At 42.1% G+C, this 26046-nt stretch overlaps 1 protein-coding gene across 1 annotated transcript in view; it reads right to left on the reverse strand.

Moving 5' to 3' along the window:
• CSTF3 (cleavage stimulation factor subunit 3) overlaps positions 1–21655 on the reverse strand; it is a gene marked incomplete at both ends in the record, with an annotated part of 84049 nt that extends 62394 nt beyond the window's left edge. The window contains 2 exons of the mRNA XM_080690594.1: positions 41–142; positions 21611–21655. Coding sequence (XP_080546720.1) covers positions 41–142; positions 21611–21655 — 147 coding nt within the window. The remainder of the gene's footprint in view (positions 1–40; positions 143–21610) is intronic.
• Between the last annotated feature and the right edge of the window lie 4391 nt (positions 21656–26046).

The following is a 26046-nucleotide window of genomic DNA, read 5'->3' on the forward strand; positions in this document are numbered from 1 at the left end:
GACCCATAGAGAAGGAAATGTAATCCTATTATCACTAAACCTGTGCCTCTCGAATGAGAATGCTCCAAGCATCAAGGTCATATGGATTCTCTTCTAATTTCTTTTCGGCTTTCTTCACCTTCTCTGGGACATACTCAGCTGCCTGAGGAGGGGGGAAAAGAAGAAAGAAACTGAAGTTATTGTTAAAAATCTCATGCCTAACTTAATTCAACAACGTATCAGCCCCTAGATGCAATGTCACAAAACAAAGCACTGACTCTTCCTCCCATAAGAGGACTGAGTTGCAATCTATAAACGGAATACTTTTATTGTACATCACAAACATAAAAGAATGAGATCAAGTCGTTACACATTTTATCTATAGTAAGGTTTTTACATTAAGTAACATACAGCAGTTCTCAAACATTATGGTCTCAGGTCCCCTATTGTCTTTTAATAAACAAGATTTATTTTACATATTTACAAATTTGTTTTCTGACGCACACGTGAGAGTGTGTGTGTTACTGAAGATTGAATACAGAGGCATTTTACCTCTGAGATACAACCCAGCCCTATTTACTATTCTTAATTTTGAAATAGAGTCTCAATAAATTGCAGAGGGCCTAAGTAGCGGAGGCTGCCCACGAACCTGTGACCCTACCTCAGCCTCCCACGTTACTGATTACAAGTGTGCACCACCACGCCCAGCCTGTTTTCTGATTTTTTTAAATGACAGGGCATGGTGGTGCATGCTGGATGTTCTTATCTGTTTCTGCATTAAGTCTGCTGCCCTATCATGTTACAAAGATGCTGGAAACTTCTACTGTAAACTCATAAGAAACTTGGTGGAAAGGTGAAAAAGTCTTAGATTTCTGCTTTTTAAGTGTGTGGGGATGGAACCAAGGGCATTCTACTTCTGACCTACAGCCCCAGCCCTATTGATCTTATTTTTACTTTGTGTGTTGTGTGTGGGGAGGGGATGGAACCCAGGAGCATTCTACCTCCAAGCTAAACTCTCAGCCTATTTTTTATCCTTTATTTTCAAACAGGATCTCACTGAGTCACAAAGGGTCTCAACTAAGTAGCTGAAGCTGGCCCCAAACCGCTATCCTCCCATCTCAGCCTCCTAAATGCTGGGATTACAAGGGTGTGTCACCATGCCCAGCTTAATTATCTTATTTTGAAACAGTGTCTAAATTGTGGAGAGTCTCATTAAATTGCTGAGGCTGACTAAGAACCTGCAATCCTCCTTTCTCAGCTCTCCAAGTACCAGGATATAGCTTAAACCACCACATTCCACTCCACTTTTTTTTTTTTTTGGTACTAGGGATCAAACCCAGGACATTACACTTGCAAGCAAGTGCTTTACCACTTAGCTATATCCCAGCCTTCCATTTTATTTTACTATTATATTTTTGTGTGTATGGTACTGGGGATAGAATCCAGGGGCATTCTACCACTGAGCTCCCCTCCCAGCCTGATCTTACTTTTTTTTTTTGGTGGTGGTGCTGGGGGTGGAACCTAGAGGCTTTCTACTTCCGGGCTATACTCCCAGACCCATTTTATATTTTATTTGGAAATATAATTTATTTGGAAACAGAGTCTCACTAAGTTGCTGAGAGCCTCACCAAGTAGCTGAGGCTGGCTTTGAACCTGCGCGATCCTCCTGTCTCAGCCACTCAAGCATAGGGATTACAAACCTGCGCTGCCACCTCGCCGGACCGGCCTGATCTTACTCTTTATTTTGAAACAAAATAGCCTATGATCCTCCTGTCTCACCCTCCCAAGTACTAGGATTACAAGCACTGCCACCTCACCAGCTCAGCTTTTGTTTTGAGATGGGACCTTACTAAGTTGCCCAGGCTAGTCTAGAGCACCTGTGCTCAAGAGAGCTTCCTGCCTCACCCTCCCCAAGTAGACTGAACTTCAGGTTTGTGTCTTATATATCTTATAAAGTAGTTGAACTCACAGATCTTTAAAGTCTTAGAAACCCTTTGGGTGCCTGGATCAACTTTGAGAAACACTGAACTCAACCTGAGCCACAAAGGAAAGCCATAAAATAACATGGAAATTTTATTTTGATTTAAGAAATTTTAAAGACATGATTCACAAATATATAAATTATAACAAAAAACTATAAAGAAATATGAAATACAAGATTTAAAAATAAGCTAAAATGCTTATACCACAGTCATGTTTTGGTAATGAATAGTCAAAGTACAGACAGGTAAGATTTTCCCTTTTAGTATTTTCCAAACTTTTTTTTGGTGTGTGGCACTGGGGGTGTTACTGGGTGGACCCAAGGGCTTTCCCAGCTCAGAGGTAGAATGCCCCCCTGGGTTCTCACCCCATACCACCAAATTATATATATATATACACATACATACACTCAGAGGTAAAATGCCCCTGGGTTCGATCCCCAGGACCAGAAAAAAAAAATTAAGTAAACTAGAATTCTAATTTGTGAGATACCAATTATAAAATGACAATGGTAAATTAATAAGTAAAACTGATAGGGAAACTAAGACAATCTAGCCAAGCACAGTGGTGCATGCAAGCCTAGAATCCCAGTACTTGGGAGGCTGAGACAGGAGGATGAGAGGTTTGAGGCCTCCGTAGACCAGCACCTCTAGGAATGTGTGTACATCAGTATCTTTTTCCCTCTCTGAACTCTCCCAATGGTTCTAGTCTGGTCCTGGTTGAAGCCATGGCTTTCAATGGATGCCTAATTAATTTTGGTGCTACAGAGCCTTTCTTCACTCTAGTGAAGCTTAAGAGGCTATTCTCAGAATAAAGTTCTTAAGTGCATAAAATAAATTCCGAGGAATTTAATATTAAAATTATAGAAATATTGAGCCGGGCATGGTGGCACACGCTTGTAATCCCAGCATTCGGGTGGCTGTGACCGAGGATTGCAGTTCACGAACAGCCTCAGCTACTTAGTGAGGCTCTGGAACTCAGTGAGACCCTGTTTCAACATAAAGAATAAAAAATAGAGCAGGGGGTGTAGCTCAGAGGTAGAATGCCCCTAGGTTCCATCCCCAGATCTGAAAAAAAATTAATATTTATTTACTTATTTATTTATTTACTTACTTATTTGCAGTACTGAAGATTGAACCCAAGGGCATATTACCTCTGAGCTATATCCCCAGCCCAATTTTATTCTTTATTTTGAAACGATCTCACTAAGCTACAGAGGGCCTCACTAAGTAGCTGAGGCTGGCTGCAAACCCAGATCCTTCTGTCTGAGCCTCCCAAGTACAGGAATTACAAGCATACGCCACCACGCCTGGCAAAATATTTAAAAATTTTGAATATGTAATATATACTTAACACATCAAATAATAAGCCCCAGTGGCCAGTTCAGAGATGAATGCAAATATATTTTGCATATTTGTCAATGCTACAACTGCTAACACTACTAATGTAGTTTGGGGACCACATTAATAATAAGAAAAATGTTCAAATTCTTTTTTATTTTTGTGGTACTGGGGGTAGAATCAAGGGGCATTCTACCCCCCCTATCTATATCCCCAGACCTATTTTTAGTCTTTATTTTGAAACAGAGTCTCACTGAGTTGCAAAGGGCCTCACTAAGTTCAGCTACTTACTTCAAGGCTGTCCTTGAACCCTGATTCTGTCTCAGCTTCCCAAATGCTGGGATTACAAGTGTGTGTCACCACGCCCAGCTGCAAACGCTCATTTCAATTGGAGTTTGGTAGCAAAAAAAAAAAAAAAAAAAAACCCCACCCAACTTCATGGAACCCCTAAAACTCTAGCACAGGCCCCCGAAGGTAATTAGGAATATCAATTCTATCTCTGTTCTCTGGACAAGTATGTAGTAAATGTTCATAGAATTATCTGTATCACTAATTCTCAACCACTGCATTAACACTGGAAGCTAATCAATGGCCCAAGCTAACTATGCCCCTTACAGCCACATTTAACTGCCACAATAAAAACTGTCTCCTCATAGTTAGGAACCAGGAAGCTGGACCTCAAGTTCACAGCAAGCCTCAGCAACTTAGCAGGGGCCTTCAACAACTTAGTGAGACTGTTTCAAAATAAAAATAAAAAAAATAAGCCTGGAGGTATAGTCTGGAAGCAGAATGTCCCTGAGTTAAAAACAAAACACAAAAAAACAAACAAACAAAAAAACAAAAAACAAAAAAACAGTAGATGGCCAAGGTTGAGAATGTAGCATCTTTGTCTTCTGGACAGGTTACTATATTGCTACAGGGCAATAAGAATTGAATAGTAGCCAAGCTGGTGGCACCACATTTGTAATCCCAGCATTTGGGACAGGAGGATTGAGGTTCGCAGACAGCCTCAGCTATTTAGTGAGGCCCTCTGCAACTCAGTAAGACCCTGTTCAAGATAGGAATTTTTAAAAAATGGGCTGGGGGTATAGCTCGGAGGTAGAATGCCCCTGGGTTCAATCCCCAGTATAATAAATACATAAATACATAAATAAATATCAAATAGTTCCCTAGCATCCACAAGACACAAGACTGGGTACCTAGAAGAAATATTATTGGCACTGCACAGTGGGGTATGCCTGTAATCCCATGAACAGAATTGCATGTTTTAAGTCTACACTGGGCATTTCATCAATATCCAGACTCAAAATAAAAATGAAGCTGGGTGCAGTGGTGTAAGCCTCTAATCCCACCAATGGAGACCATTGGTGACCAAGGTAGGAGAATCACGAGTTCCAGGCCAGCCTGGGCAACTCTGCCAGGTCCTGTCTCAAAGTAAAATATAAAAAGGATGGGCAGCCAGGTGTAGTGATGCAAGCCTGTAATTCCAGTACCTGGGAAGCTGAGACAGGAGGATCTCAGGTTCAAAGCCAGTCTAAACAAGGCTCTCAGCATTTTAGCAAGACCCTGTTTTCAAATTGAAAAATAAAAAATATGGTTGAGGATGTAGTTTGGAGGTATAACAACCCTGGGTTTAATTCTAGCACCCCAAAAAAAGGCAGGGGGTGGGGACATAACTCAGTGATAAAGCGCTCCTGGGTTACAATTGTAGTATCACCAAAAGGTTTGTATGGGGGGGGGGCCCTCAGTGGCAGAGTACTTCCCTAGCATGAAGAAGGCCTGGGATTCCCCCACACTCCATGCCCTGGTTCCATTGCAAAATCAAAGGAATAGGTCACTAAGAAAAATTAGGGCAAGTTTCCAGTGCCCATCTAAGGTCATAAGTCTGCTTACATAGCAAAAAAATAAAATATAAAATAGGTCTGAGAGTGTAGCCCGGAGGTAGAAGGCTTCTGGATTTCATCCTTGGCACCACACACACACAAAAAAAAAAAAAAAAAAAAAAAAAATAACTTCCTAATTTATTTTCTCGGAATAAGGACACAAGTATAACTGGCTAAATATTTGGAGGTTGGGTAAATACACAAGGTTAATCTTTCAATTTCTAGTAATGGCTTTACTAATACATGATTCACATTGCACACAACTCACCAATTTATATACATACATACATATATATATATATATAGTGGGGGGGGGGTACTGGGGGTGGAACCCAGGGCTTTTCTACCTCCAGGCTATACTCCCAGACCTATTTTATATTTTATTTGGAAACAGGGTCTCACTAAATTGCTGAGAGCCTCACTAAACAGCTGAGGCTGGCTTCAAACCCATGCAATCCTCCTATCTCTGCCTCCCAAGTGCTGAAATTACAAGTCTGCTTGCTACCATGCCCAGCAACAATTTGCTATTTTTATCTATGTAGATGTACAACCATGAACTTTATTACTTACTTACATTGTGGTACTGGGGACTGAATTCAGGGGCATTCTACCTTTGAACTAGCTATAACCCCAGCTCTATTTTATTTATTTTGAAACAGGGTCTTGCTAAGTTACAGAGGGCTGAGTTACAGTTGCTGAGACTGGCTGTGAACCTGTGATACTCCTGTCTCAGGCTCCCAAGTACTGGGATTACAGTCACGTGCCACTGCATGTTGCATGTAGTGTGTGTGTGTGTGTGTGTGTGTGTGTGTGTGTGTGTGTGTGTGTGTTACTGGGGATTGAACCCAGAGGCATTCTTGACAGTAGTCTCACTAGTTGCTATGGCTATTCTTGAACCTGTGATCCTCCAGTCTCAGCCTCCCACTACTTTTTGTTTTTAGATAGGGTCTTACATGGTCAATGAAAGTCTCAACCAGTTGCTGAGGCTGGCCTCAAGCCTATAATTCCCGTCTTAGCCTCCCAAATATTGAGATTATAGGTATGACTCTTTACTACTGGTTCTCTATTAGAAATTAGAAACATATTAGAAATGCAAATTCCCCACTGGGTATAGTGGCCCATGCCTGATAATCCCAGTATTTAGGAGGGTGGGACTAGAGGATCACAGGTTCAAGGATAGTCCCAACAAGTAATGAGACTCTCAACTTAAAAAGATCCTGTTTCAAAATAAAAATGAAAAAGGGATGGGGGTATAGCTCAAAGGTGGAACGCCCCTGGCTACAGTCCCCAGTACCCCGCCCCCCAAAATCCCTTATTTTTTGGGGGGGGTGGTACTAGGGGTGGAATCCAGAGGCTTTCTACCTCCGGGCTATACTCCCAGACTTTTTTTTATATTTTATTTGGAAACAGGGTCTCACTAAGTTGCTGAAAGCCTCACTAAGTAGCTGAGGCTGGCTTTGAACCCATGCGATCCTCCTGTCTCAGCCTCCCAAGTGCAGGAATTACAAGCATGCACCACCAGGCCCGGCTTTTCATATGATTTACAAAGATTTTCTCACATTACATGGGATCCTTAGTCAATATCTATATTTAACCTTTTGTTATACAAAACTAGATAACTCACAGAGAAATAGAATTTAGGACCCTGGCTTATAGGCATCAAATACTATTCCAATTATTCTCAAATATTTTTGTAGCTGGGTGCAGTGGCGCACGCCTGTGATCCCAGTAACTTGGGAGGCTGAGACGGGAAGATGGCGGGTTCAGCAAGCAGTGAGGCCTAGCAAGACTCTGTTTCAAAATAAAAAATAAAATAGGGCTAGGGATGAAGGTCTGAGGTCGAATGTCCTGGGTTCAATACATAGTGCTACAAAAGAAACAAAGAAAAAAAACCTATGCCCAAGTACTCTATATTGGCTCTTTTACTAGGTACTTGTTAATAGGAGGTAAGAGCCGGACATGGTGGTGCACCCTTGTAATCCCAGTACCTGGGAGGCTGAGACAGGAGGATTGCAGGTTCACAGCCAGTATCAGCTACTTGGTGATGCCCTATTGCAACTCAGTGAGACCATGTTTCAAAGTAAATAAAATATAGGGCTGGGGATGTAGCTCGGAGATAGAATGCCTCTGGGTTTAATCTTCATTACTACATACACAAAGAGGGTAAGGTGTGGAAAGGTAACAGACGCTATTTTAATAATGATTACAAGAATATAGGAGCAGGGGAGAGAGTTCAGCTGTAGAGTACTTGCCTAGCCTGTTGTGAGGTCCTGGATTGAATCCCCAGCACTGCAAAAATAAAAAACAAAAATACCAGGATAGGCTGGGCACAGTGGTGCACGCTTGTAATCCCCGTGCCTGGGAGGCAGAGACAGAAGGATCGCGCTGGTTCGCAGCTAGTCTCTCTTTGGCTTAAGAGACCCTGTTTCCAAATTTAAAAAGTATAAAATAAGTGGGGCATGGTGGTGCACGCTTGTAATCCCCGCACTTGGGAGGCTGAGACAGGAGGATCCCATAGGTTCCAAGCCAACCTCAGCTACTTGGTGAGGCTCTCAGCAACTTAGTGAGACCCTGTTTCCAAATAAAATAGAAAATAGGTCTGGGAGTATAGCCCGGAGGTAGAAAGCCTCTGGGTTCCACCCCCAGTACCACCACCAAAAAAAAAAAAAAAAAAAAAAAGTATAAAATAGGTCTGGGAGTGTAGCCCGGATGTAGAAGGGTTCCCAGGAACCCCAGGTACCACCAACAAAAATAAATAAATAAAAATAAAAATACCAGGATAGAATCGGGCATGATGACGCACGCCTGTAATTCAGTCTTGGAAGACTGATACAGAAGGATTTCAGGTTAATGGCAAGCCTCAGCAATTTAGCAAGACCCTGTTTCAAAATAAAAATACCACTGGGAGGGAGGGAGGGAGGGAGGGAGGAGCTGGGGATATAGTTTGAAGGCAGAATAAAAAAAAACCAGTCCTTTCTTCAAATAGCTATCTTCAAGGTAAACTGGGTATTTTGTTAAGGGGTCAAATTGAAAGTAAATTGGAGGTCAGCTTAATCAAGTGATATACCTCAAAAATAAGAGAGAATGCTTATAATTCCAGCAAACTGGAGGCTGAGATAGGAGATCAAAGGAAATCAAATGCCTCAGTAACATATGGAGCCAGTTTCAAAAATATAAAAAGGATGGAGAATATAGCTCAGAGACAGAATGCCTGGGGTTCAATTCACACACAAACGCACGCACGCATGCACTCACGCACACGCACTGCCAATAAGATAGAGCTGGACATGGTGGTGCAGGCTTGTAATCCCAGTACTTCGGAGGCTGAGATAGGAGGATAGCAACTTCAGAGCCAGCCTCAGCTACTTTAGTGAGACCGTTTAAAAAAAAAAAAAAAAGGTTGAAGGTGCAACTCAGAGGTAGAATGTCCCTGGGTTCAATCTGCAGTACCACAAGAAAAAAAAATAAAGGTGATAAAATAGGGCTGGGAGTAGAATATGCTTGGATTCAATTCTCAGCACCACAAAAAATACAATGAAATAAAAAAGATTGCAAATTAAAGGATTTAATCCTTTACCTGTGTAAGCTTTTCTATGGTGCTGGGAATTGCACCCAGGTACATTCTACCTCCAAGCTACACCCACAGCTCTATTTTTATATTAGAGTCTCAATAGGTTGATGAGAGTCTCACTACCTGCTGAGGCTGTCCTAAGCCTAGGATCCTCTTCCTGTCTCAACCTCCCAAGAACTAGAGTTATATAGGCATGTGGTCACCATACTCGACTTCTGTTTAAGCTCTTGACCATGATGAACTGAATTAAGTGGAGATGAGCTTCAATGCTGCTTTGTTTTTGTGTGTGTATGGGAAGTAGTGGAGATTGAACCCAGGGGCCTTCTACTTCTAAGTCTAAGCTGCATCTCCAGCGCTATTTTATTTTAAAACAGGGTCTTGCTGGGCCTGGTGGCGCAGCTTGTAATCCCCGCGCTTGGGAGGTGGAGATAGGATGATCTTAAGAAACACTGTTTCCAAATATAAAAAAAAGTATAAAATAGGTCTGGGAGTGTAGCCCGGAGGTAAAAGGGCTCCCAGGAACCCCAGTACCACCAAAAAAAAAAAAAAAAAAAAAAAAGGCTCTCACTAACGTGGCTGTGAGTCTCAATAAATTGCTGAAGCTGGCCACCAACCTGTGATTCAGCCTTCCAAGTACTGGGATTACAAGCATGTGCCACCATGCCTGGCTCAATCTTGGTTTGATATGAACATTTCCATTATAGCTAAATATAACTGGAGCCAGGGGTGTCAGTAAATACTTTTCTCAACTTATCTATAAATTTTCCCCACTTATTTTATCAATAATATATTTTAAAATAACCTTTAAGCCCCATTTATCCTTCTACCCAACCTAGTTTGCAAGCTTTCATTTGTATAAAAATCACCCATGGTACCTGTTTCAAATGAAGTTTCTTAGAATTACTCACAGAGTCTGATAGCTCAGAAATTGAAGGTGATTAACCAAAAGACTACTAGAACTGATTAACAAATTTAGCAAAATAGTGGGATGCAAAATCAATCTAAAAAAAAAAAAATCTGAAGGTTTTCTATATGCCAATCATGAATCCATTGAAAAAGAAATCCAGAGGACAGCCTCAGCTACTACCTAGTGAGTCCCTTTGCAACTCAGTAAGACCCTGTTTCAAAATAAAGACTAAAAAATAGGGCTAGGGGTATAGCTCAGAGGAGAATGCCCCTGGGTTCTGTTCCCAGTACCACAAAAAAGAAAAGAAAAAAAGAAAAAAGAAAAAGAAATCCAGAAAATACCATTTGCAATAACCTCAAAACCAATAAAATACCTAGAAATAAACCTAACCATGGAGGTAGGTAAAAGACCTCTACAAGGAAAATTATGAAACATTAAAGAAAGAAAATGAAGATCTTAAAAGATGTAAAGATCTCCCTTACTCTTGAATAGGCAAATACTATCAAAATGGCCATTCTACCAAAAGTGACCTACAGAGTCAATGCAATCCCTATCAAAATACCAATGTCATTCTTCACAGACCTAGAAAAATCAGTCATTAATTTCATACGGAGAAACAAAGGACTCAAAATAGCCAAAGCAATTCTCAGCAATAAGAACCATGCAGGAGAGCCGGGCATGGTAGCACATGTTGTAATCTCAACATTCAGGAGGCTGAGACTGGAGGATCACAGTTGGCAGACAGCCTCAGCTACTGAGTGAGGCCTATCGCAATTTAGTGAGACCTTGTCTCAAAATAAAGAATAAAAAATAAGGCAGGTGGTGTAGCTTGGAGGTCGAATGCTCCTGGGTTCCATCCCCAGACCAGCAAAAAAAAAAAAAAAAAAAAAAAAAAGAACCATGCAGGAGGCATCACAATTCCCGGCTTCAAATTATACTATAGAGATATAGTAATTAAAAAGAGCATGGCATTAGGACAAAAACAGACACAGACCAATGGAACAGAAAATAGAGAAACAATTCCACACACTTATAACCAACTCATTTTTGGCAATAGTGACAAATACATATGTTGGAGAGAAGGCAGCCTTTTCAATAAATGGGATTGGAAAAACTGGTTATCCAGTTGTAGAAAAATGGAACTAAATCCTTATCTCTCACTTTGCATAGAACTTAACTCAAGATAGATCAAAGACCTTAAAATTAGACTCGAGACTTTGAAAGTAGCAGAGGAAGGTCCAACACTTCAACACAGAGGCACAGATAGAAACTTTCTCAATAAGATCCCCAAAGTTAAGAAAATAAAGAAAAACAAGAATAAATGGGAGCCAGGGAGGTGGTCCTGGGGAAAGGTAAGGGGAAGACTGAGGATCAATAAGAGTTACTACCATCAGTTTTTCTTTTTCTCTTTTTGTGGTACTGGGGGTGGAACCCAAGGGCTCTTTTTCCTCGGGCTATCCTCCCAGACCAATTTTATATTTTATTTGGAAACAGGGTCTCACTAAGTTGCTGAGAGTTTCACTAAGTAGCTGAGGCTGGCTTCAAACCTATGCGATCCTCCTGTCTCAACCTCCCAAGTGCTGGGATTACAAGTGTGCGCCACCATGCCTGGCTCACTACCATGTTTTATGTACTATGGCAGAATATCAATCATCTCAGTACTCTGTATGGGGAACGGGGAGGATATGAAGGGAGATGGTTGGAAAGTCCACCAAGTACTGTGTGAGTGTATATCACTATCAACATGACTTACATTATGTGAGACTATAATGCACCAAAAAAGTATATTAGAAAGAAATTGGGAATTGAGACCTGTATATTTGATAAAGTATCTGATTATGATGCAATAGTTATGCACTGCTTAAGGACATGTTAATCAACATTATATACTATGATGGTCCCAAAAGACTGTAGTGGAATAGAAACATTCAATTACACTATAGCTTACTTAGTGACATCTTGGTTGTCATTATAAAACATATACTCAAGTGTCTGAGGTGATGCTGGTATAAACAAACCTACTGCACCACCAGTTATACAAAAGCACAACAGTACATAGAATTACACACTGTACACAATACTTAATAATGATAATAAATGAAATGTTGCTGGTTTATGAGTTTACTATTAAACACCTGTCAAAACATAGTAATGATCAAAACAACGTATAGTCATCATTTTCCAGTATACTATTTATTTTTTTTACATTGACTGTAAAGCAGAATACCCTGCATGCCAGCAACAGCCTCATATATTTCCTTCTTTCCTTCACAATGCTGAGGATGGATCCCATGGCACAAGGAAAGCACTTTACCACTAGGCTATAGCCTCAAAGGCCTTCCCAGGTCCAGGTCTCCTGTGCTTGATTCAATCCTGTGCTTTTTAGTTCTCCATGGCCCTAGGACCAGACACCTTTCACAGAGCCATAGGCTGTAATGCCTAGATATGTATAAATACACTCTCCAATGTCCACACAATGACAAAATCACCTACACTATGACTATTATCTAACCTATCTGTTCTATAATACATTTGTCCAAATGTCATGTTCTATAATACTTTTGTCCAAATGTCATTAAAAACTATGGTGGCATCAGGTCCAAATCATTCTAATGAGTTTTTACTAACATTAGGAAAATTACATATTTTACACTATTTGAAGTTTTAAGTCTCTGTAGTTAACAATTTTTTTCCCAGTATTAGGGATTGAACCCAGGGGTGTTCTACCTCCAAACTATACCCCCAGCCCTATTTTTTATTCTTTATTTTGAAACAGGGTCTCACTAAGTTGCAGAGGGGCTCACTGCATAGCTGAGGTCCTCATCACCAACATGTGATGCTCCTGTCTAAGCTTTCCAAGTACTGGGATTACAAGCATGCACCACCATGCTTGGCTGTAGTTAACATTTTTTTTTTCCCCAAAATTAAGAAGTAGACTAGGGAAATTTGGAATGGTGCTGCATACCTCTAATCCCTGTACTTGGGAGGCTGAGATAAGAGGACCCAGGATTGAGGCCATTCTCAGCAACTTGAGAAAGATCCTGTGTCAAAATGAAAAAAAAAAAAAAAAAAAAAAAAGTAGACCAGAGGAGCATTCTATTCTTAGATTAAGCCAACTCATATGTCCAGAGAATAAAGTACTATATGACAAGCAGCATGACCTGTCAGAAAAAATAGGACACCAGCTTAGTTGTGTTCGTCTACTAATGCAAATGAATTCGTTATTGTGAACAAAACTGAACAGGTATTCTGTATTACAAAGCAATAATCCTGAAACCCTTCCTTTTATTTTTTCTTATTTTTTTGTTTTTGGTGGTACTGGGGTTCCTGGAAGCCCTTCTACCTCCGGGCTACACTCCCAGACCTATTTTATATATATTTTATTTGGAAACATGGTCTCCTAAGCCAGCGCACGCGGCTGGCTTTGAACCTGCCTGATCCTCCTGTCTCCGCCTCCCAAGCGTGGGGATTACAATGTTCCTTTTAAACATGCAAAAAGGCCGGGCGTGGTGGCGCACTCTTGTAATCCCCGCGCCTGGGAGGCTGAGACAGGAGGATCGCACAGGTTTGAAGCCAGCCTCAGCTGCTTAGTGAGGCTCTCAGCAACTTAGTGAGACCCTGTTTCCAAATAAAAAATATAAAATAGGTCTGGGAGTACAGCCCAGAGGTAGAAAGCCTCTGGGTTCCACCCCCAGTACCACAAAAAAACAAAAAAACAAAAAAAAAAACAAAATATTTCAAACTTTTGAAATTCTAGGCATAGCTGAACACAGTAGTACATGCCTGTAATCCTAATACAAGCCTGAAACAGGATGCTCACAGGCAAGGACAGCCTCAGCAACTTAGTGAGACCCTGTTTCTAAATAAAAAATAAGGCTGAGGGGTCTATTTTAAAGACAGACTGCCCCTAGGTTCAAGTCCCAGTACCCAAAAGAGGAAAAATAAAATAAAACAAAACAAAAAAACCCCAAAATAGTGCTGACTGTATAAATTACACTTATTTTCACTAATTAAATCTGCTTATCAATCCCCTAGGAAACAAACAGTTACAAAATACAAACAAGAACTAAGTTTATAGCTCAGTGGTAGAGCATGAACTTAGCATGCACAAGGGTTCCATTCCTAGAGCAGCCCCCCCCCCAAATACAACAATCTCAACCTTTTGGAATTTGGAAGAAAAGGCTCTTTGAACCCTAAGTAGCCAAGATATTATTTCATTACATAAACTAAATCAGCTGGGCCTGATGGCATGCACCTGCAATCCCAGTTATTTGGGAGGCTGAAACTAGAGGATTGGAGATCCAAGGACAGCCTCAGCAAGTAGTGAGACTCTCATCAACCTAGTGAGTCCTTGTTTCAAAATAAAACTAAATCAGCTGGAGGCATATCTCAGAGGTAGAATGCCTCAATGGTTCAACTTCCAGAAACACACACACACACACACACACACACACACACACACGCACGCACGCACCCACACACGTATGTATAAACTAAGTCAGAGATTTTAAAAAACCTCAATTAAGGCACATAGTTTTGGGCTTTTATTTTTACCTACTGTATATCTGAATACTGAAGCTATCCATTATTCTGTTTTGTTTTTTTTTTGTGGTACTGGGGTTCCTGGAAGCCCTTCTACCTCCGGGCTACACTCCCAGACACCTATTTTGTATTTTTATTTGGAAACAGGGTCTCTTAAGCCAGCACACGCGCCTGGCTTCGAACCTGCGAGATCCTCCTGTCTCTGCCTCCCAAGCGCGGGGATTACAAGCGTGCGCCACCATGCCCGGCAGCTATCCATTATTCTAAAAATAGTTCAAACAATTGCTAACTCCAATCTCTTTATATATTTGTATGTATTTACTTATACCAAAAGCATTTTTTTTGGGGGGGGGGCAGGTCTGGGGATGGAACCCAGCGGCATTTGACCTCTGAGCTACACCCCTGCCCTATTTTTTATTCTTTATTTTGAAAGCAGGTCTCACTGAGTTGCAAAGGGCCTCACTAAGTAGCCGAGGCTGTCCTTGCCGGCCGCGATCCTCAGGTCTCAGACTCCTAAATGCTGGGATTATAAACGTGCGCCACTACACCCAGCTACCAAAAACATTTTTTAACAGTAGCTGGGATTACAAGCATGTACCTTACCACACCTTACATCAAATCTTTTACATCAATTCTCAAACCATTACCAATTATCCAACAAAAAACAAAATGACTAAAAATTCATGACTAAGTCCAGTCTAAAGAGAAATACAGATTTAGAGACACAGTCAAACATCTTAAACTATACATTGTTTTGGGCAATAGTCCAACTGGTATCAACATCCAAATGTAGATTTCCCCCTTCCCAAGGTCTACCTGGGATATAAGTCCCTTTATCCCTTTATTACTCCTAGGAAATCCTTTCAGTTTTACTTTTAAGAAAAACAAATACCAAGCTGGGTGTGGTGGCTCATGCCTGTAATCCCAGTGCTTGGAAGGCTGAGACAGGAGGATCAGAGGTTCAAATCCAGCCTCAGTAAATAGTAAATTAGTGAGATTCTCATTAACCTAGTGAGACCCTGTTTCAAAATATAAAAATAAGCCAGGTGTAGTGGTGTACACTTGCAATCCCAGTCCTTGGGAGGCCGAGACAGGGAAAATTGCAGGTTCGTGGCCAGCTTCAGCTACTTAGTGAAGTCCTCTGAAACTTAAAAATGTTTCAAAATAAAAAATAAAAAAAGGGCTGGGCTGGGGGTATAGCTCAAAGATAGAATGCCTCTGGGTTTAATCCCCAGTATCACAACAAATAAATAAGTAAATAAATAAATGTGCAATTTATTGGGATTTGGAGCTTTTTTTGGTTCTGGAGACTGAACCCAGAGGCATTCAACAATCGTGCTATACCTCCAGCCTGATTTTTCTTATTTAGAAATGTGAACCTATAATCCTGTCTCATCCTCCCAAGTACTGGGATTACAGGCATGCACCACCACACCTGGCTTGGGATTTTGTTTTTTTTTTGTTGTTGTTACTGGGAATTGAACTCAAGGGTGCTTTACCTCCAAGCTATACCTCCATCCTTTTATAATTTGCTTGGTTTGTTATTTTGGGGCTGTAGTGTTAAGAGATTGAACCCAAGAGCATTTCACCTCAAAAGCACTACCCAGCTCTAGTTTATTTTTATTTGAAAACAGGGTCTCCCTAAGTTGCTGAGAGCTTTGATAAATTGCTGAAGCTGGCTTTGAACACCGGATCCTATTTCAGCCATCAAGTACTGGAATTACAGGCATGCACCAATGTGCCCAGTTAGAAATTCACTGTTTATGAGGCATTTTACACCCAGCACCTGCAGAGTTCCCATCACATGATGAGTATGCAATGTTTATGAACAAATGGTTGTTAGTGGAGTCCTGGTTTGCCTAGATTTGATAAATAGATGAATGGATGAATAAACTATATGAATTCCTTAAGGAAAGGAATTTGATCTAGTCTGTCATTATATTATTGCAGTCTAGCACAATGCATAGACTCCAGCAATTGTTTTTCCTTGTGGTACTGGGGATTGAACCCAGGGGCATTCTACCTCTGATCCTCAGCCCATTTACTGATTTATTTATTATTTAATTCATTCATTCATTCATTTTTTGCAGTCCTGAAGATGGAACCCAGGGGTGTTCTACCTCGAGCTATACCCCCAGCCCTATTTTTTTTTTATTCTTTATTATGAAATAGGGTCTCACTGTGTTGCAAAAGGACTCACCAAGTAGCTGAGGCTGTCCTCAGAGGCTCCTGTCACAGCCTCCCAAATGCTGTGAATATAAGTGTAAGACACCACACCTGGCTAATTTTTTTTTTTTTTTTTGCGGGTCTGGGGGTGGAACCCAGGGGCATTTGACCTCCGAGCTACACCCCCTGCCCTATTTTTTATTCTTTATTTTGAAACCGGGTCTCACTGAGTTGCAGAGGGCCTCAGGGCCTCACTAAGTAGCTGAGGCTGTCCGCGAACCGCGATCCTCCAGGTCTCAGCCTCCCGAATGCTGGGATTACAAGCATGCACCACCACGCCCGGCTAATTTTTTGTTTTTTGAAACTGGTTCTTACTTGCTACACTGCTGAGGCTGTCCTTGAGCACAGCTCTGATCCTTGACTCCTCCCACAGGCCTGCCCTTCCCCCTTCCCACTGAGAATGCCATTGTACTTCTGCAGAACCTCAGGGCTTTGAAAACCACCACTAAACTGGGCGTGGTGGTAGAGGCCTGTAATCGCAGTGCTTGGGAGACTGAGACAGGATAGCAGGTTTAAGAATTGCCTCAGCAAGCCGGGCGTGGAGGCACATGCTTGTAATCCCAGGATTCAGGAGGCTGAAAGGGATCTTGGTTCGCAGACAGCCTCAGCTACTTAGGCCCTTAGCAACTCAGTGAGACCGGTTTCAAAATAAAGAATAAAAAAAGAAAAAAAAAAATAGGGCTGAGCCGGGCACGGTGGCACACGCTTGTAATCCCCCCCCTTGGGAGGCTGAGACAGGAGGATTACGAAGGCTGAAGCCAGCCTCAGCTGGCTTAAAAAACCCTGTTTCCAAATAAAATATAAAACAGGTCTGGGAGTGTAGCCTGGAGATAAGAAGGCCCCTGGGTTCCATCCTCAGTAACACACACACACACACACACACACACACACACACACACACACACACCACACACAGGGCTGCTCAGAGCTGTAGAATGCCCCTGGGTTCCATCCCCAGTACCTCCCCCCCACACACAAACTGCCTCAGCAAATTAAGAGACCCTCATCAACCTAGCAACACTATTTCAAAATCCCCAGTGGTGGCGCACGCTTGTAATCCCCGCGCTTGGGAGGCGGAGACAGGAGGATCATCATGCTGGCTTAAGAGACCCTGTTTCCACATAAAAAGGTAAAAAAATAGGTCTGGGAGTGTAGCCTGTAGGAGTGTATCCCGGAGGTAGAAGGGCTTCCAGGAACCCCAGTACCACACACACACACATCCCCAGACCCGCAAAAATAAAATAAAATAATAATAATAAAGAAAAAGACGGCTGAGGGTGTAGCTCAGAGGTAGAAGGCCCCTAGTTCAATCCCCAGCACCACATACACACAGAGATAATAGAAAAACCACAAGTATACAGCAGGATTCACAACAAAGTTGAGTTCCTAGCAAATCCCTAGCAAGGAATTAAGGAAAAGGTTAGGGGTGTAGCTCAGAGGTATAGTCTTGGGTTTAATCCCCAGTGCTACAATAAATAAATAAGCAAATAAATAAATAGAAAAAGGAAACGAATGAACAGAATCCAGGGCAGTACTTGTCAGGGCAAGCTGGGTTCCTAGCAAATAAACTTAGCAAGATCCTGTTTCTAAACAAATAAAATCAGATTGGGGGTATAGCTCGAAGATAGAGTGCCTCTGCTCAATCCACAGTAGCACACACACACAAAAAGAATTAAAAAATAGGGCTGGGGCATAGCTCTGAGGCAGAATGACCCTGAGTTTAATCCCCAGTACCACAAAAACAAACAAGGTCTGTTGTGATGGCACAGGCCAGTAGTCCCAGTGCTTGGGAGGCTGAGCCAGGAGGATCCTCAGCAAATAGTGAGACTCTCCCCAACCTAGTGAGACCGTTTCATAATAAAAATTTAAAAATAGGGCTGTGGGTGACGCTGGGCGATAGAATGCCCCTGGGTTCAATCCCCAATGCCCCCCAAAATATACAAATACAAAATAAAAAGCTATGGGTAGAGCTCAATGACAACGCTCCAACAACACCAAAAAAACAAAACAAAACAAAAAAAAAACATTACATTCTTAAGGCAACTGGAAAATCCAAATATGGACTCTTAAAATATGGTTTTACAAGTTGGGCATGATGGCACATGCCTGTAACCCCAGTACTTGGGAGGCTGAGAGAACGATCACAGTTATCAATCACAGGTTTGCAGCCAGCCTCAGCAACTTAGTTGAGACCCTGTTTCCAAATAAAAAATAAAGCTAGGGGTATAGGTCGGTGGTAGAATGCCCCCTCCCATTGAATCCTAAGTAGTGCACACAGACAGACACACACACACACACACACATACATACACACAAATCAATAAGCCTTTATATAAGGGTAGCAGCCAGGAGTGGCAGCACACCCTTGTTATCATAGTACTTGAGAGGCTGAGACTGGAGGATATATAAGTGTTCTGGGGATTCTCCCAGATAGAATGCCTCTGGGTTCAATTCCCAGTACCACAAAACTACAACAGTAACCAAAAAAAAAAAGTGTACTTTAAGAGATAAAAAAGATGGGTGTGCTGTTTCAGGCTTATAATCTCAGTACTTGAGAGGCTAAGGCAAGAGGATCACAGGTTAGTGACCTGCCTCAGCTACTCAGTGAGGCCCTCCGCAACTTAGTGAGATCCTGTTTCAAAATGAGAAAAATAGCCGGGTGTGGTGGCTCACGCTTGTAATCCCAGCGCTTGGGAGGCTGAGACTGGAGGATCACACAGGTTTGAAACCAGCCTCAGCTACTGAGTGAGGCCTCTCAGCAACTTAGTGAGACCCTGTTTCCACATAAAGTATAAAATAGGTCTGGGAGTATAGCCCGGAGTTAGAAAAGCCCCTGGGTTCCACCCCCAGTACCACAAAAAAAAAAAAAAGAAAAAAAAGAAAGAAGAAAAAGAAAAAAGGGTAGTACAACACTACTGTGTTTAATCTCCATATTACAAAAAATAAGTAAAAATAAAATAGGGCTGAGGTTATATAGCTCAGAGGCAGAACACCCGTTCAATTCCCAGTATAAGAGAAGTAAATAAATAACATAAACATAACAAGATCTGGGTGTAGCCAGGTGTGGTGGCTCAGGCCTGTAATCCCAGTAATTGGGAGAGTGAGGTAGGAGGATGGCAGGTTCAAAGCCAGCCTCAGCAACTTAGTGAGATCCTGTTTAAAAAAAATTTTTTTTAAAGACAGACGTGGTGACACATGCCTGTAATACCAGTACTTGAGAGAGTTGAGACTAGAGGATCACAGGTCCAAAACCAGCCTCAGCAAATTAGTGAAGCTCTCAGCAACTTAGCAAGACCTTGTTTCCAAGTAAGAAATAAAATCAGGCTGGGCATGTAGCTTGGAGGTAATTCACTTCTAGGTTCAATCCCCACTACCACACAGAAAACAATTACAAAAATGAAATAGATGTAGTGTGGAGGTAGAAAGCCCCTGGGTTCAATCGCCAGTATGCCCACCCCAAAAAGAAGATATGGCAAAGGCTGAGGGTGTAATCCAGTTGGTGAGTGCTAGTCTAGCATGCAAAACAAGCAGGACGGTACTAGAATATAATCCCAGCTCTTTGAAAGCTGGAACAGGAGGAATCCAAGTTCCAAAGGCCAACCTCAACAATTAGGGAAACCTGTTTCAAAAGTTAAAGGGCCTGGGGTGTAGCTCAGTTGTAAAGTACTCCTGGGTGATTCAACCCCCAAGTCCACTCCTCAAAAGAGAATGCTGGTTCTTGTTGAAAAACTGTACTATGTTTGTTGCACTTTTCTTTTACCTTCCTGTTGCACAATAAAATGGGAGGGGGTCTATAAATTTTCATCACCATTTGTCCCCATTTAAACATCACAGTTCTAGAGTATTCAAGGTCATAGCAACATTTCTATTTCTTTAACAACTTTAGATAAAGAAGAATGAATTTTAACCATGCCCGCGCTTGCAATCTCAGTATTCGGGAGGCTGAGACTCTAGAGGATTGCGGTTCGCAGCCAGCCTCAGCTGCTTAGTGAGGCCCTCTGCAACTCAGTGAGACCCTGTTTCAAAATAAAGAATAAAAAAATAGGGCTAGGGGTGTTGCTCAGAGGTAGAATGTCCCTGGGTTCCATCCCCAGTACCGGAAAAAAAAAAAAAGAATTTTGAAAATGTTCAGCAAAACCTCAATACACTACCCTTCTTCACTTTCAGATGACAAAATACTAAACCAAAAATAAATAAATAAAGGTAGGTAAAATAAACAGTTTTGAGCTGGGCACTTGAGAGGCTGAGACGGGAGGATCACAGGTCTCAGCAAGTAGTGAGACTCTTAAACCTGGTGAAACCCTGTTTCAAAATTAAAAAAAAAAAAAAAAAAAGCAGGGCTGGTAGTGTAGGTGAGAGGTAGAATGAATGCCCCTGGGTCCAATACTCATACCAAAAATAAATAAATAAACAGCTTTTATATATAATAATTTAAAGACTGCATTGCTGGGCATCCTAACAGTACTAAAATGTAAACTAGCCAGGCGTGGTGGCACAGTTTGCAATCCCAGTACTTAGGAAGCTGAGTGGTTCACAGCCAGCCTCAGCTACTTAGTGAGGCCCTTTGAAACTTAGTGATACTGTTTCAAAATAAATAAAAAAAATTGGGGGTGGGGGTGGCTCAAAGAAAGAATGTGCCTGGATTCGAGGAGGAGGAGGAGGAGAAGAAGAAGAAAAGGTAAACTAGCCTGGCTTTGTAATACCAGTAACTTGGGAGGCTAAGACAGAAGGATCGCTGGTTCGCGATCAGCGTCAACAATTTGTGAGGCCCTCCGCGACTTAATGAGACCCTGTTTCAAAATAAAAAATAAAACAGGGTAGGGGATGTAGCTCAGAGGTAGAATGCCCCTGGGTTTAATCCCGAGTACCGGAGGGGAAAAAAGTACACTAAACACGGAATATTTCAGGACTGAAATCAGTCCATAAGCAAACACAAAACTTCGTTTAGCCCCATTTCCCCAACATAATAAAATTTATAGTTACTAAGACTATTTAATAAGGGCAGCCCTACTTTATTTCATTTTTCAACTTCCAATAACAACTTCTATATTATAAACACTTGAAAAACAAAAACCCGTGTATTTCGTTGCTATGGCAATGGGAAATATCAGGAAACAAATTTTGCAGGCTAACCAGCCTCCATTAAAAAAAAATCTATGTATCTAAATATACCACAACTCACATCAAATTTAAAGACATCCTTCATAAAATCAGCTTCCTCTTTCATGCTAAGAGGTAAATACTATCCTACAAAACTCAAAACATAAAGAGCAAAAGAAACAAAGCACATTTATCTAAAAACCTCAGTTTTACTATTAAAATTGATGCTTTTGTTTACAGTGGCCAAAACGGACTCCGCTTTTGATTATCATCAAATTCTGCAGTACAGCCGCAAAACCGAAAATGAAATGTGGCTAGAAGGAGAAAAAGGAAGCCAGAGAAAAGCTACAATTCCCAAAAACCTCAGCATAATCATGTTGTACTTCTAGACTGCTTTTTTCTTCATCCATTCTCCCAAGTGTCTATTTCTCCAGATTAGTTTCGTCTCAAATGATTTCTCACACTAGTAACCTATTCTGCGTAGGGGGGCGCGCGAAGGGAACACTGTCAAGTTTTTGGAAAACAACGGATACCCGTTAAAAATTTTCTTAAACGTCCGAACGTCAAAATACTATCAAAGAGATTCCAAACGGAGTCCCCTTGAATCTAAACAGGACGAAGCAGCCTCCCAGCCATTGTCTAAGTCAAATATTTGTTCGTATTAACGCCTAAGACAAGGAAGCCAAACAAGTTTTCCAAATCTCCGTCAAATCCCGCTCCCCATTCCCAACTTCCTTCTGTCCACCGTCCCTCGGGTTCCCTAGACCCCGATTCCTTCCTCCTGAGAACATGGCTGGAGTACTGGGTCGGAGAGGGAAGAGGTCGCCACGAGGCCCCGCACTCTCCTTCCTCACCTGCTCCGCGGCTCCGTCTCCTGACATGGCCTCAGATGATTACAGTGTGCGCAGCGGCCCGTGACGAGAAGCTAGAAGAAGAAAAATTAAACTAAAAACAACCCCCAAACCAGAAAACTAACCCCCTGCCCAGCAGAGCCAGACCGCCAACTGGAATCGCCACCGCCCACTCAGCTATGAATTAAAATGGCTGCGCCCTGCCTGCCGGGAGGGGTGGGGCTTCTGCATTAATTTCCGGGGCAGTAGGCGGGGCTAAGGCTTCGACTCGCCCGTTACTCTGGGCGCGCAGACGCAGACGGCTTCCGGGGGCGGGCCCAGTGCGGACGCTTACGTCACAGCCCTGGGCTGCTGGTGCAGTTTGCGGGCTGGTTGAGACTGGCTGGGAAGCCGGAAGCTATTGCCCTGAGAGCGCTTCTGGGAATTGAATTGCTAGATCGCGCAGTGTGGTTCTTCAGTACTCCAGCCTGTCTGCAGATTAGACAAAACGACCATTTTAGGAAGCAATGCTAAGGGATAAATGCCTTCTATATTTCAGGGATAAAGACTCTGTCAAAGCCTTCTATGGAAGGCCGGGGTGATGGCGCACGCTTGTAATCCCAGTACTTGAAAGGCTGGGATCCACACCTTAGACCACACCTTAGACCCTGTTTCAAAATAAAGAAATTTAAAATTAAACCGGGTGTGGTGGCACACCCTTGTAATCCCAGCATTTGGGAGGCTGAAGCGGGAGGATCGCAATTCGGGGATAGCAGTGAAGCCCTTTGCAACTGAGACCTTGTTTCAAAAGAATAAATAATAGGGCTAGGGATTTCTCTCGGAGGTAGGATGCCCCGGGTTCCATCTCCAGTGCCAATAAATAAATAAATAAATAAATAAAAACTGAGTGTACCTCAGAGGTAGAATGCCCCTGGTTTTAACCCCTAATACCACAGAAATAATGAAAGAATAAAAAATAGAGCTGGAGGTGTAGCTCAAAAAGAAAAGTAAGGCTGGAGTGCAGTTCGGAAGTAAAATGCCCCTGGTTTTATCCGGTCTCAGCTAATGCTTTATTATTTATCTTGGTATTTGGGGTTGAAACCAGGGACATTCTACTCCCAGCCCGATTTTATTTAGTTTTTTTTTTTTAATATTTTCTTTTGCCAGGCGTGGTGGCCCACGCTTGTAATCCCCACGCTTGGAAGGCTGAGACAGGAGGATCACAAGGGTTCGAAGCCAGCCTCAGCTACTTAGTGAGGCTCTCAGCAACTTAGTGAGACCTGTACCAGTATTGGGACTGGCCTAGGAAGATTTGAGAAAGCTATGATTATTAATATATTTCAAAAATTGGGTGAGGGGCAAATCTGTGCTAGGACTTGGTTTCTGCCTAAAAGCGGGTAACTATTCCAACGTAAATTAACCTAGCTAAAAGTAATTAACAAGTCAATAGGAGAGGAGAACTAGGCCTTTATCTAAAGACAGATCTACATGATTAGATAAGCTAGCTAAGATGGTAGGAGGGGTCCACCTTCATGAAAGGAGACACCTTGCCACACCTTGTTGTGGGAGGTACCTTACAGGGTAAGGGGAGGTACCTTACAGGGACATTCACTAAGTCAGAATTACGCAAACAAGATGGAGGTCATGGGAATAAAATGTCCAGTCCATGTGTGATCCCTTTGGTGTATTCATTCGAGTCACCCCTCCATGCCAGTCTGGTATGGAGCTGTACCTATCCTCTGTATTTCTATCTTTTAATGAACTTCTTTAAATCTTCAGCCACTGTCCAAGCTATGAATATTTATTCTTAGCTTAGGACAAGAACCCACGGTGATTTTCTGTTTTGGGTCATTTTGGGTTTTGTTGTGGTTTGAGGGAAATTGTGTCCGGGACCCTAACAGGGGTCCCCAGGAACAGTTTCCCCACAACCATATTCTCCCCAAATCTGTATCAAGACCCTGTTTCTAAATGAAATATAAAATAGGTCTGGGAGTATAGTATGGAGGTAGAAAGCCTCTGGGTTCCACCTCAGTACCACCAAAAAAGAGAGCGAGAGAAAGCAAGCCGGGTGTGGCGGCGGTCCACACTTAAAAAAAATTTTTTCCCCTTTTTTTTTTTTGTGGTACTAGGAATTTAACTCACGGGCACTCTATCACTGAGCTACATTCCCACATTTGTATTTTTATTTTGAGATAGGGTCTCACTAAATTGCTGAGACTGGCCTCAAACTTGATTCTCCTGCCTCAGCTTCCTGAGTAGCCAGGATTGCTGGTTTGTGCAGCTGTCATCTGGTTTGCTTATTTTTCTTAGGTGTGGGAGAGACAGATCAAGCCCACATTTTTACTATCACTGTCTCTTGTGTCTTAAAGGCTTGGTTCTTCAGCTCTCTCTCTCACCACGGTATCTTGTTTGCGAAGTGCGGGTTATAGTCCGGAGCCTGACCGTGTGAATTTGGATCTGCCCTTTTCACTAGATGAGTAACGTTTGGGCAACTTCCCTTTGCTTGTTTTTTGTTTTTGCCTATAGATGAGAATAATAATAGTACCTGCAACGTATTTATTTTATTTTACTTATTTGTGTGGTGCCCTAGACTATTTTTTTTTTAATCTTGAAACAGTATTTCACTAAGTTGTGGAAGGCCTCATTAAATTGCTGAGGCTGGCCCAAAACCTGTGATACTCCTGTCTCAGCTTCCTAAATATTGGGATTACAAGCGTGCGCCACCATGCCCAGCTTTATTTTATTTTTATTATTATTTTGGTACTGGGAATTTGACACAGGGGCATTTTTTTTTTTTTTTTTTTTTTTTTGGTGGTACTGGGGGTGGAACCCAGAGGCTTTCTGCCTCTGGGCTATCCTCCCAGACCCATTTATATTTTATTTGGAAACAGGGTCTCACTAAGTTGCTGAGAGCCTCACTAAGTGGCTGAGGCTGGCTTCAAACATGCGCGATCTTCCTGTCTCAGCCTCCCAAGCGCGGGGATTACAAGCCTGCGCCACCACCCCCGGCGTAACACAGGGGCATTCTACCTCGGCACTATACTTCCATGCCACCTCACCCCACCTTCTTTCTTTCTTTTTTTTTAATACTGTCTTAGTGAGAGTCTTGATAAATTGCAGAGGCTAGCCTGAATCTTTGATACTCCTGTTATCAACCTTCCAAATACTGGGATTATTTATAGGCTTATGCCACAGTGCCAGGTTTTCGATTTAATTTAGTTAATACATGAAAAAGTGTTTTGGAACAGTTTGAGATTTAATGAAATGTTTTCTGATGTTCCTTATTTTCCATTCAAGGATCATTATGTCTCATTCCACCATATTCCCTCCCTGCTCTTGACCCTGTTTTGGCAGTACTAAGGATTGAACCCAGAGCCTTGCCACATGCTAAACAAGCACTAAGCTATAACCCTGTCTTTTTTTTTTTTTTTAAGTACTGGGGATGGAACCCAGGGGCATTCTACCTCCGAGCTATAACCCCAGCCCTATTTTTTTATTCTTTATTTTGAAATAGGGTCTCACTAAGTTGCGGAGGGCCTCACTAAGTAGCTGAGGCTGTTTGCGAACTGTAATCCTCCTATCTTAACCTCCCAAGTACTGGGATTATAAGCATGCGCTACCACGCCCATTTTTTCCTAATGGCACTAGGAATAGAGCCTAGGGGCATTCTACCTCCAAGCCACACTCC

This window comes from Muscardinus avellanarius (genome assembly GCF_963383645.1).
Source record: "Muscardinus avellanarius genome assembly, chromosome: 1".
NCBI lineage: Eukaryota > Metazoa > Chordata > Mammalia > Rodentia > Gliridae > Muscardinus > Muscardinus avellanarius.